We start from the raw sequence: 11,436 nt of genomic DNA on the forward strand, positions 1-11,436 counted from the left end.
GATTCAAAGTGCCTTTGAAAATAATATTTACCCAGCATACACCCCTGTATGGAAAATCAGACAATCTTTTTATTAAACATGAAAAGTGATACCTAGGTGAAAGTTTTAACTCGAATAGGATATGCCATATGCCCATACAGGATAGTTGCATACATATCTTTTTCTTATGTAGAGATGTTGATGGACCCACAATCCTGCTAGAAGATCTTCCAAGGCGTTTGGTAGTGGCGAGTGTGGATAGAACGGCTAAACCATCCCCCAATCAGAATTCAAAGAAATCCCAAACGCCAAAAAGCTTAGCTGAAGTTGAATCACCAATAATAGTCGCATCAAAATTTACAAAGGGTCCAACCATGCTTGCATCTCCTCTCGCCACTTCACACAATACAAAACTCTCTCCGTTGATCGCCACACGCCCCTTCCCACCCCGACCGGCAAAACCCAATTATTAGCGTCGTCGGGAATGGCTGTGTTGAACGCGTTTACGGGAGCCAAGCTCGAGTCTTTGCCGCTTCGCAATGCCGGCGCGTCCACTTCCGCGCCCATTGCTGTGTTCTGCAATTCGGGTCGAGGTAGAATGGCTTTAGTCCATAAGGGTTCGCTCAATTTCGCCGTCAGATGTGAATCGGCGACGTCGGACGTTGTGGCTCCGACTGAATCCACGCCCGACTCTGCCAATGTGGCTTTGGCTTCCAGCCTTTCTGCTCTTCAACAGCTCAAGACATCAGCTGCTGACAGTATGTATAGCTTGATAAGAGTTTAATAAGTGATTTTTTTGCTCCCTATTTTCTGCATTTAATTTCATCATATTATTCTTGTTTAGTTTCTGCAAGCTCTTTACCACCTGCAAGTTCTCAGCAATTGAAAATAGGACTTGTGATGATGATATTCCCAGCCAAGTTGATCAGACCGACTTGAAGTACTTAATTTTTTTAATAAAATCAAACAGTTAATAGTGTTCAAATAAAACAAAATTGGCTGATAAGCTAATTATTTTACCAAACAGGTCGTTGTAAGACAAAATTGGCTGTTAAGCTAATTATTTTACCAAACAGTTGGTTGTAGCGGTCTATTGGCTTTTTTGTTTGAGTATAGACTTGTGTTGGCTTTTTTGTTTGAGTATAGACTTGTGGTATACACACCCTTGGTAGTGGGTGTGTATTTTCCTTTTCCCTCAAAAACTACATTCCATGATTTATTGACTAGTAACTAAATGCTAAGTAGTCTGTTGTTCTTTTTTTTTTGGTGGCAAAATTCCTCCTTGGTTGCATGTTTGTCACTGAGAGGAACATATTATAGTGCAACTACTTACTAAGAGAATGTGTACTTTCTATTTTTCTAGGTATGACAGTAGAACCATATTTGTTTCCCTTTCTTACAAAATTTGAAGGCTTAATTTAAGTTTGAGACTCTCATAGTGTTTTTTCTCTAATTTTCCTTGAATGGTTGCATCTTCTTAAATACATGTGTAAATTAATAGAACTGATAGTGATGGTTGATTTGTTTCAGGATATACAAAAGAAAGGAGTAGTATCGTTGTTATAGGGCTCAGTATCCACACTACACCAGTAGAAATTCGCGAGAAGCTTGCTATCCCTGAAGCGGAGTGGTCTAGAGCGATCGGGGAACTCTGCAATTTGAACCACATTGAAGAGGCTGCTGTTCTTAGTACCTGTAACAGGATGGAGATATATGTTGTAGCGCTTTCTCTGCATCGTGGCGTTAAAGAAGTCACTGAATGGATGTCAAAGGTAATGTTTTCCTGTCTTTCCTTTGGGCTGCTATTCAGCGAGTTATATGTGTGTGGCCAACGTTTTGTTATAGAATGATTAAACGATGAAACAAAACATGTTTTAATCTGATTATCCCAACCTCGGGGGCAAGAGTTATATGTTAAGGTATACTATACTGACTCTATTGCTTGGAGAGAGTGGTTCACTTGTTAGATAGTACTGAAGTTTCAGATTGAACACGAAGTTTTATATATGTTATAGAATATATATTTAATATATGGAGTCTCTATAGATTAGGCAGTCTTAGGGATTTATGTAAGTAGGCATACTCTTTTCTATATGACAGTATAAGACATCATATTCAGAAATCTTTTGTTTACTTTCGTAACAATATATTTGCTTATTTATCGACAGATCAGTGGAGTTCCTGTTTCAGAGATTTGCAAGCACCGGTTTTTGCTGTATAACAAAGATGCAACGCAGCACCTATTCGAGGTATCAGCGGGGCTGGACTCGTTGGTTTTGGGAGAAGGCCAAATCCTTGCACAGGTGAAGCAAGTGGTGAAGGTTGGGCAAGGGGTGAGTGGTTTTGGAAGGAACATTAGTGGACTGTTCAAACACGCGATCACTGTGGGGAAGAGGGTTAGAACTGAAACGAACATTGCAGCTGGGGCGGTTTCTGTTAGTTCTGCTGCTGTTGAACTGGCGTTAATGAAGCTCCCCGAGGCCTCCCATGCTAGCGCTAGGATGTTGGTGATTGGGGCGGGCAAGATGGGGATGCTCGTGATCAAGCACTTGGCGGCAAAGGGTTGTACGAGGATGGTGGTTGTAAATAGAAGCGAGGATAGAGTTGCTGCGATTCAGGACGAGATGAAAGATGCCGAGATAATCTACAAGCCCATGTCTGAGATGCTAAACTGTGCTGCAGAAGCAGATGTGATCTTTACAAGCACTGCTTCAGAAACCGCCTTGTTTCTACGAGAGAACGTGATTGACCTTCCGCCTGTATCCCCTAGCGTCGGGGGACTAAGGCTCTTCGTGGACATCTCGGTCCCTAGGAACGTGGGTGCCTGTGTCGACGCTCTCGACACTGCACGAGTCTACAACGTCGATGACCTTAAGGAGGTCGTTGCTGCAAACAAGGAGGACCGCCTTCGCAAAGCCATGGAAGCGCAGGCAATTATCTCTGAGGAGTCCAGCCAATTCGAGGCCTGGAGGGATTCCCTGGAAACAGTCCCAACCATCAAGAAACTGAGAGCCTATGCAGAACGAATCCGAGTTGCAGAGCTCGAGAAATGCATGTCGAAAATGGGCGACGACATTACAAAGAAGGCGAGGAAAGCAGTGGATGATCTCAGCAGAGGGATAGTAAACAAGATCCTCCATGGTCCTATGCAGCATTTAAGGTGCGATGGGAGCGACACCCGGACTCTAAGCGAAACCCTCGAAAACATGCATGCCCTTAACAGGATGTTCAGCCTGGAAACTGAGATATCAGTTCTGGAACAGAAGATTAGAGCTAAAGTGGAACAATCACAGAATTGAAGACTAAAACTTATTCAATCTGTTTTCTCAATTTTTATTAGCTTCTTCCAACATTGTTACACTCTGCAAATCCTTATTAATGTCACTATCAGCTATGATGTTACAATTATCATCTCTTATCCCAATCCTAATACTTTTTTTTTTTAGTACTACTGACTATGTTACAATGCAGTATCTGTTTATAACTACTTTTTTTTTCAACCTACTGATAAACTCAAACTCACTATTTCCATATGGGAATACATCCCAATCCTTATCCATCATTCCAATCCTTATCCATCATTTGCTTCAAACATAGCAGTAAATAGTGTACTGTCTTTCATTGATTACATCAAATAGTAGTTAAGACTTTTAGGCAACAATAATGCCATATCTTCTTGTCTCAATGCATGGAACTAACCAAAAAAGATTCATTTCTATAGATTCTATCACTGTTTCGTATCAAAATGAGTCTTCCAACGTATGACTGCTCGGTGAAGTTGCTTGAAAAAATGGGTGCCAATGGGGTAGAAACTCGACAGGTGGCTTTTGATGAAGGGTTAAAGTTATTGGACTGTGTTACCCAATTTACATATGACGTACAATATCGGTTTTATTGACATCCTCAAAAGCTTTGTACACTGACGTAGACCACGGGACCACTGAGCTGAGGTTGTTTTGTGTTGTCACATTGGAAGTACTGTAACAGGTCGCCTGGTTCAATAACAATTGATAGGACATTTTGTTGGAAGAGGAGAATTAATGGAAAAAAAAAATTGTAGTTTTGTGGGAAAAGATTAAGGTGAGAATAATGTAGGATTTTAAATTTCATTCTTTGGTACGTTGTAATTAAAATATCTTTGTGTAGTAATAGTAATAATTAATTTGGCACCCGTGTAATGCACGAATAATAACATATATTCAATAATTATATTATTTATCATTTACAGTGAAATTCTAATTCTGGAGTTTGGCTACATCTAGATATAAACTCATGTTAGTAATGTCGTATGCGGAGTTTGGCTACATCTAAATATGAACTCATGTTAGTAATGTCGAATGCTGATGACTATATGGTTACATCGTTAAGTATAATTCTGTTAGACTTAATTACTTCTAGTACTATTTATGCCTTTTTCATAAATTTAGAGTATCTACCGTAGTAATAATTAAGATCAATAGCTAGATCGACTTGATCTCATTAGCTAGAATTGCCGTGATTTAATAATGCATTGCAATTCCTCCCTATTTTTATTTTTAATTTGTTGTTTATTAAAAATAATGCTTGTTTTTATGTTTATAATCATAATCGTTACAGTAAGGAGAAAATTTTCAACCTTATGAGTCAACTATGATTTTAATAGTACGTTGAAATTGCTAGTCGATTAACTATGACTCTAATGGTACACTGAACTTACTAGTTGAGAATAGATTTATAATACATGCTTTTGTGTTTATAATCCTAATTGTAATGGCAAAGAGAAGTTTTTCAACATTATCGATCAACTATTATTTTAAAGGTACATTGAACTTGCTAATTGATTACCTGTGACTCTAACAGTACATTAAAATTGATGGTTGAAAATAGATGTATGGCATTAATAAATAAAATCAACCAAAACTTTTGATATAAATATATAAAAAGAAATATCCACATATTTAGGATGACAAAATTCACAAAAATTAACTACAATGTAAACTCTCTCGAAAACCTCCATGTCTTGTCAAACAAGATCCAGAGACTATCCTCACTTTCCTCTATTTTGATGTTTTCTTTTAGAAACACTTCCCTCCATATCCAGCATTTCTATACAGTGCCTGCCTTATGTCTTCTGAACTTAGGACTTCCCTTTGCTCCAATTCCTATCACCATCACAAAAAATGTTGAGTTAAAAGGAGAAAACACCTACCATATGCTTGATAAACTTTATGCAGAAATAAAATTAAGAAATCCGTTTTAGCCAATGTTATATTAGAGACATTTTATAACGTTGTACCAACAAAAATAAAAATAGTGCCAAAATGGTAATTTTATTTTTCTGAATGACGAGAGAAACACGCAATCGCTATTTATGAGCATGCATTAGTAAATCTCGTCCATATATAATAGTCCGTAAACCATACAAAAAAGTAAATTGTACTAAAAAAAACCTGATAAGTTTTACCAAAAATATATTTAACAAAAATCAAATATATGAATTTTAGATACTAAAATTATGTTCTATCCATTTAATCACACAGTTGACACCCACAAGGCCACAAAATCAGCAAAAACATGGGGTCTAGACCCTTCAAGTAAATAGTAATTAGAATATTGCATATATGTTAAGTTGTACCTTAGTGCAAGAAGCTTGCATTGCAAAATCATTGAAACAGCTAATCACACACTGTTGAATCTCAAGGCCTAGATTCTCCAGTGTGGCCACAGTTGATAGCAGAAGACCTGGCTTTGCTCCACAGCATATCTCTATCCTCGTATCCATCTCCCCTCTGCTTTCCACATCAAACTGCAAACAAATCTTCAAAATTATACATTGACCCCCAACATTTTAAAAGTAATGGAATCTGAAAACCATATAGTAATAGTTATATTACGAGACAACCCCAGTCTCCAACCAAGTTAGTCAAATTATTTACTCAATAATAACAAAATTACAAATTTAACTTTCAGAAAAAGCGGTCTAGTGACCCTCTTAGTTTTGAGACAATTTATATCATTGTAATTTTTTATCGACTACGATTACATGACGAGATTTATTCAGTATGCACTTTTCAGTATTTTCGAGCAGTGGTTGCGGATTTTGTTGGTCGCTCAAACAAAAAAATGGAGTAGTTTATATTACCTTTGGTGAATTTCTGACCACCATTTCATTGGGTTTCTCGTTCTTGAAGATGCTCATTAGGTTCAGCTCATTTGTCCCCATCTCCGTTTCTTCTTGCAAATTGTTGATTCTCTCTAGCAACTCTTTTATGTAATCTATTGTGTCCCCCAGGATAGATGTCCTGTCCATCTATCAAGAAAAAAAAAAACATTTTATTGGGACGATTCGTAGAACGTACAAAATATTTGTGGGTAGAAATGAAATAACCAAGAAAGTGAAGGCTTACCTTGCTAATTTTGGGAACAACTGATCTGAGCATGGAAAGTCTGTCGTTAAGTCTCTTTCTTCTTCGTCTCTCGGCCATCAAGTTCTTTGAAGGTTGGCCATGGAGCTTCTTGGATTTGTTGGCCTTTTTCTCGGGGCAAAACCCGATATTGAAAGCACTGGCCGGCGTTTCAACGCTGGAGGATTGAACCGGGTCCAAGATGGACGACAGGTCTTCTTGACTACCCGGGAATGGCAATGATTCCAGCTTGGTGCTCGAGGATTCCGCTAGCTGAGGCGACAGTTCGTCACCAAATACAGCTGGCGGACTACAGAACTCGGACAGAAAGTAACTTTGACTTTGGTCAAGAGGTAAGTAGTGAGAGAGTTCATCAAAACAAAAGGCGGAGGCCGAGGCGGCGGTGCCAGGTGGCGGGACGGGCATGGCGTTTTCTCCGAAAGAATCAAAGACGGTGCAATCGTTGCTCGGCCAGTCATTGTAGTTGACTAAGAGCTCATCATTGATCTCCATTCCCATTCCCATGGCAATATTGTTTCCTTCCCACGACTCATTTCTTAAAGCTAATAACTCTTCCAAGAAGCCATTTTCATAGTAATAATCCATCTCTCTCTCTCTCTCTCTCTTTCTTTTTGTCTTTTTCTTGAAAAGGTTTGAAGGTGGCGATCTTTGGTAGAAGAAGCCTTGATGAGAATGAGGTTGCACCAAGTGGAGGATGGGCTTATATAGTGAACACAAATGAAAGCAATCATAATATTATTATTATTATTATTATTATTATTATTATTATTATTATTATTATTGAATATATGAAAGCAATCTTATTATGAATGTATTTATTATGGCCACTACACCAATAAAAGAGTCATGAGTGTTAGCTAGGACTTAGGAGTACGTCCAATCTCTTTTAAAAAAGTACTCGTAAATCAATACAAAATAATTAAATATAGTTTATTAAAGCCCAAATAATTAATGATGATTTATTAAAAGACTTGATTTTTTTCTTAATAAAATTGAGTTTTATAGATTCAGGCATGGGTATCGAGAGATTAATCAATAACAATTAGGAATAACTTATTAGGAGCTTCTATCCTTTTATTTTAAACAAAATTATAAATTTGATATCCCGAAAAGAGTGAGGAGAGTAGATAAAATATAATTTTTGTATTGCAAAGTCGTGTATTGTTCAATTCTTACAAACACCTTTGTAGTCCAAATTGTCACACAAATATAGCTTCTTAATGCATCTACCACTCTTGTGTTGTTTACGAACTATTACATATGTGTACGATTTTCGTACTAAAAGGTCACGTGTTTAATTCTTGTCAATGCTCTTTCAGTCCATCTTGTTGTACATGCCTTCCAAATGTGGTTACTTCTCTTGTGTGGTTTGTGCATTAATACACATAAGCGAATAGTGAGAGAGGATTTCCCTATAGAACCCACCAACAAAATCATAATTGTATTATGTAGGGGTAAAAGCTAAAATAATCGACATTATCAAACATCTCTACGTTGCCTATTACATTTGAGCGGGGTAGGAGAATTTTTTTTTTAATAGAACCAACCACCACGACCATATTTGCACTATGTAGGGGTAAAAACTAAAATAATCGACATTAATACACATCTCAACGTTGTAAATATGATAAAAAAAATCAAATTTTTTTTTTGTAATTTCATCACAAAAAAAAAAAAAAAATCTAAACAAATTGATAGGTTCAATTAATTATTGGTCATTGATTGCTCAATTAATCAACTTGGTGGTAAACCCCATTTAAGATGACTAATGATATAAATTTGTAACCACACTTAAACTATCATAAAATTACGAATTATTATTATTATTTTGCAAATTTGACGAAGTCTTTCTCAAAACGCGGCCACTGGAATTTCTACTGCTTGGTGTTGCGGTTGTATATTTTAACGTCGTTTTCACCGAAATTTGCTACATAGTTAATTCATATTGAAAATTTTAATTTGGAATATTCTGAAATCTTTGACCTGCATTCCTGTCTGCCCAAGGATGACGGGGTTAGTATGGGGTTCTCCATCAATTAATTGCGTACATCAACAACGTAACTAAGAGGGAATAAACTAATAATAATACGGAGTACTGCTTTTTATTTTTATTATTTTCTTTTATATTACATTTTCTTTGTTACAAAAGAAAAACACATGAAAATAAGCATTACCCATCACACCTTCTGAAATAGTGACTATATTTTTGTTTTTTGTCACACAAAAAAAAAAATCATGGTAAAATTTGAAATTTTTTATTTTTTTCTTTTATTTTCTCCAAGTACTAATATTTTTTTCCTTGCACCGCACTAGTAAAATACTAATACTTTAATGAAAAATACCAATTGGGCCTCATCAGATACAAAATGGTAATACTACCATTGTTCAAATATCAAAAATAATTTTTTTACTTAACTAAATACTTATCATTTGCTAATCACCTTATGGTCTAGTTGTACGAAGAGACTCTCCCAAATAGGAGGTTATGGGTTTGGGGCAGTCAGTAGTATTTAAAAAAAATACTTATTACTTCGAATGTGATAAGTAATAAACTCTTCACCTATGTTTTTTTATTTTTTTAATGATGAGATAAATCTTGAGCTATATATATACTTTAATTAGTAAGGTTAGAGATCCGCAGGTCGATTATAATTATGTTTTAAAACTCTTGACCCATTTCAGCCCTGTTTGATCTGGCTTTTCTTCTGTCTTTATTCTTTAATTTACTTCTTTTGTTATTTAAAACAAGATAATACCATTGCGAAATTTCCTTTAGAATAATCACCGGATTAGTTTAACTTCGGTATACTTAATTAACCTTTAATCCCCATTAATTTATATTATGCTTTCAGCTGTCAGACCTCATTTTTCATTCTATTTTCACCTGACAGGCAGAACTACTAATTACTAAAGCTTTTGTATATTCTTAATTAATTCCGTTTTGGCTTATGTTGTATGTCTTATTGGTTCAAGGAATATAAGGATTCTCCCTGCTTACTTTAATTGGGTAATGTGAGGGAAAAATATTGATTTGTTATGTTGATATATGGATAATAATGGGAATTAAAAATATATACATTTTTTTTGGGATAATTTAAGCTTGATTATTCCCATCTTTTTTTATATTATTATTTTGCTTTATATTCAAATTGAAGCATGTGTTCCATCTTAACTAAAACTCTAAACTAATAGTTGAATTGCACATTTACTTTATACTGTATATTATATGCTCAACACGCCCCTCACGTGTAAGGGTAGATTACTTTTTTATGGCCCCAACTACACTAAGACCATAGTCCCTTTTTATCGATTGAGGTAAAAATTCAAATTCATGATCTTTAACATACATGAGAATTATTCTGACATCAAATTAAAATATGTGCTCCACCTCAACAAAAAAATCTATCAATAATTATATTTTATCCACTCATCAAACAATATTCTAACTTTTTAGCACATGGGTAGGAAAAGATTTTAGCAAGTTAAAATGTGGGTCGATCGACCTCAAAAACCGCCGACACAAAGACAGAACCTTTTCAGGCTGCTAGGCAAAAAAGTTTGGTGGTTTTAAGGACAATGCCAAATCCAAATTCTTTCATTTTAGATGAGTTAATTTAAAAAGACGAACAATAAAGTTGATAGTAAAAGATTCAGAATACGTACTGAATAGTCAAAGCGCAGCAGCTAGTTCACGTTACCAAACTACGCAGCAGCACCGGCACCTTCACACTTCTAATCTCTGCTACGTGACTCGCCTTTTTGTACATTAGTACCATCTTAGCTCTGAGCCACATAGAATAATAAACGTGTTTAAAATAATAAATATTTCTCAACTTTATTCTTAGAAAGATAGGCATTTTTCATTCTTAATTTTCATACAATGCAAACTGATGATTTTAGTCTTTGAATGGTTGACGGAAATATTTTTGAACTTTTAATAAGAGGGTGATTTTTTATTTTTGATCTCTCAACAATAAATATTTTTAAAGTCAATCACCTTCCCACGGCATGTAAGATGCATGTTAGTTAGTTAATATAGGGATGAAATTATTATAATTTACAGTTTAGAGTATTACAGTCTCAATTAATAAGTTGAGAAAATAAAATTTTTAAAACAGCCACCTCATAAAAAGAGGGATGAACAGTCACCTTGTACAAAATTAAATGGTCAATAATGCTTACGTTAATAATTGAGATATTGATATTACTATTTTATATATAAATATAAGAATGAAAATATGCTACTAGGACAATGGTCTAATGCTTGAGAAATTGTACTTAAAACTTATTTCCAATAGTAGGGTGAAGACAATATAGAAATGGGGCTCCAAAAATTGGACTAGAGTAAATTTGTGGAGTTCAAAAATTAATTCGACAAAATCAAGATGACTGAGTTATAAAAAAAAAAAAAAAGGAATGAAAAATATCATTTCCCCTTATTCTAATACTAGTATATAAAATACCCCTTGCTTCTATTACTATTTCTCTTCGGAAATATAACAAATTCAAAAAGTTTATCACTTTATTGGGGTCTTCGTGCAATTTTTAAAAACAAGTGGGGTCCAATCTTGATCTTCAAAAACCTCCGGGGTCCGGTTGAATTATTATTCCCCAAAAAGTTCATCATCTTTCTAGTCAATTACTACAGGCAATCGTGCATGGATGCACTAATAAGAATCATTTTCTTCCTCGTAATTTCTCTTTCATTTATTTAATAAACAATTTAATATTCCAAGTATGCAACATCTATCTTAATGACAAAAAGTTCTTCTTTACAAGGCACAGAATTGTTGGAAAAGGTAAACAGATGAAATGAATTGAATGCATATATAGATGGTACATATCATAATTTAATTCTTGTTGACCCTAATGGTCTTACTATAATGCAAATGGATCTATTCGTTTTTTTTTTCAAACTTTTAGATTCATTTGTTAAAGGTAATATTAGCTGTATAATACAGGACAAAATCTATCTATATCTATATCATTCACACAATATAATATTTTTTTATGTAACAGATAATATTTCACAAGTATAATATAAACGTGTCAA

At 35.0% G+C, this 11,436-nt stretch overlaps 2 protein-coding genes across 2 annotated transcripts; one reads left to right on the forward strand and one right to left on the reverse strand.

Annotated features, from left to right (window-relative positions):
* The first annotated feature begins 272 nt into the window (after positions 1–272).
* LOC116022631 (glutamyl-tRNA reductase 1, chloroplastic-like) lies at positions 273–3,427 on the forward strand. Its single transcript, XM_031263405.1, has 3 exons — positions 273–737; positions 1,510–1,751; positions 2,148–3,427. Exons 1-3 carry the CDS (start codon positions 464–466, stop codon positions 3,276–3,278), a joined length of 1,647 nt encoding a protein of 548 aa, XP_031119265.1. The 5' UTR covers positions 273–463; the 3' UTR covers positions 3,279–3,427.
* A 1,401-nt stretch (positions 3,428–4,828) lies between these two features.
* LOC116023231 (transcription factor bHLH93-like) lies at positions 4,829–7,012 on the reverse strand. Its single transcript, XM_031264219.1, has 4 exons — positions 6,366–7,012; positions 6,101–6,268; positions 5,594–5,764; positions 4,829–5,120 (listed from the first exon to the last, which is right to left on the reverse strand). The coding sequence occupies exons 1-4, from the start codon at positions 6,966–6,968 to the stop codon at positions 5,034–5,036; spliced, it is 1,029 nt and encodes a 342-aa protein (XP_031120079.1). The 5' UTR covers positions 6,969–7,012; the 3' UTR covers positions 4,829–5,033.
* Positions 7,013–11,436: the final 4,424 nt, after the last annotated feature.

The sequence above is a fragment of the Ipomoea triloba genome, chromosome 6 (assembly GCF_003576645.1).
Source record: "Ipomoea triloba cultivar NCNSP0323 chromosome 6, ASM357664v1".
Classification (NCBI taxonomy): domain Eukaryota; kingdom Viridiplantae; phylum Streptophyta; class Magnoliopsida; order Solanales; family Convolvulaceae; genus Ipomoea; species Ipomoea triloba.

What these genes read in the sequence shown, in the direction of transcription:
- LOC116022631 (XM_031263405.1), top strand. Translation starts at nt 464, where the DNA reads ATGGCTGTGTTGAACGCGTTTACGGGAGCCAAGCTCGAGTCTTTGCCG. An exon ending in CAAGACATCAGCTGCTGACA is followed by an intron (nt 738 to 1,509) that starts GTATGTATAGCT and finishes GATTTGTTTCAG; the next exon opens with GATATACAAAAGAAAGGAGT. An exon ending in TCACTGAATGGATGTCAAAG is followed by an intron (nt 1,752 to 2,147) that starts GTAATGTTTTCC and finishes ATTTATCGACAG; the next exon opens with ATCAGTGGAGTTCCTGTTTC.
- LOC116023231 (XM_031264219.1), bottom strand. Translation starts at nt 6,968, where the DNA reads ATGGATTATTACTATGAAAATGGCTTCTTGGAAGAGTTATTAGCTTTA. An exon ending in TTGTTCCCAAAATTAGCAAG is followed by an intron (nt 6,269 to 6,365) that starts GTAAGCCTTCAC and finishes TTTTCTTGATAG; the next exon opens with ATGGACAGGACATCTATCCT. An exon ending in TGGTCAGAAATTCACCAAAG is followed by an intron (nt 5,765 to 6,100) that starts GTAATATAAACT and finishes ATTTGTTTGCAG; the next exon opens with TTTGATGTGGAAAGCAGAGG.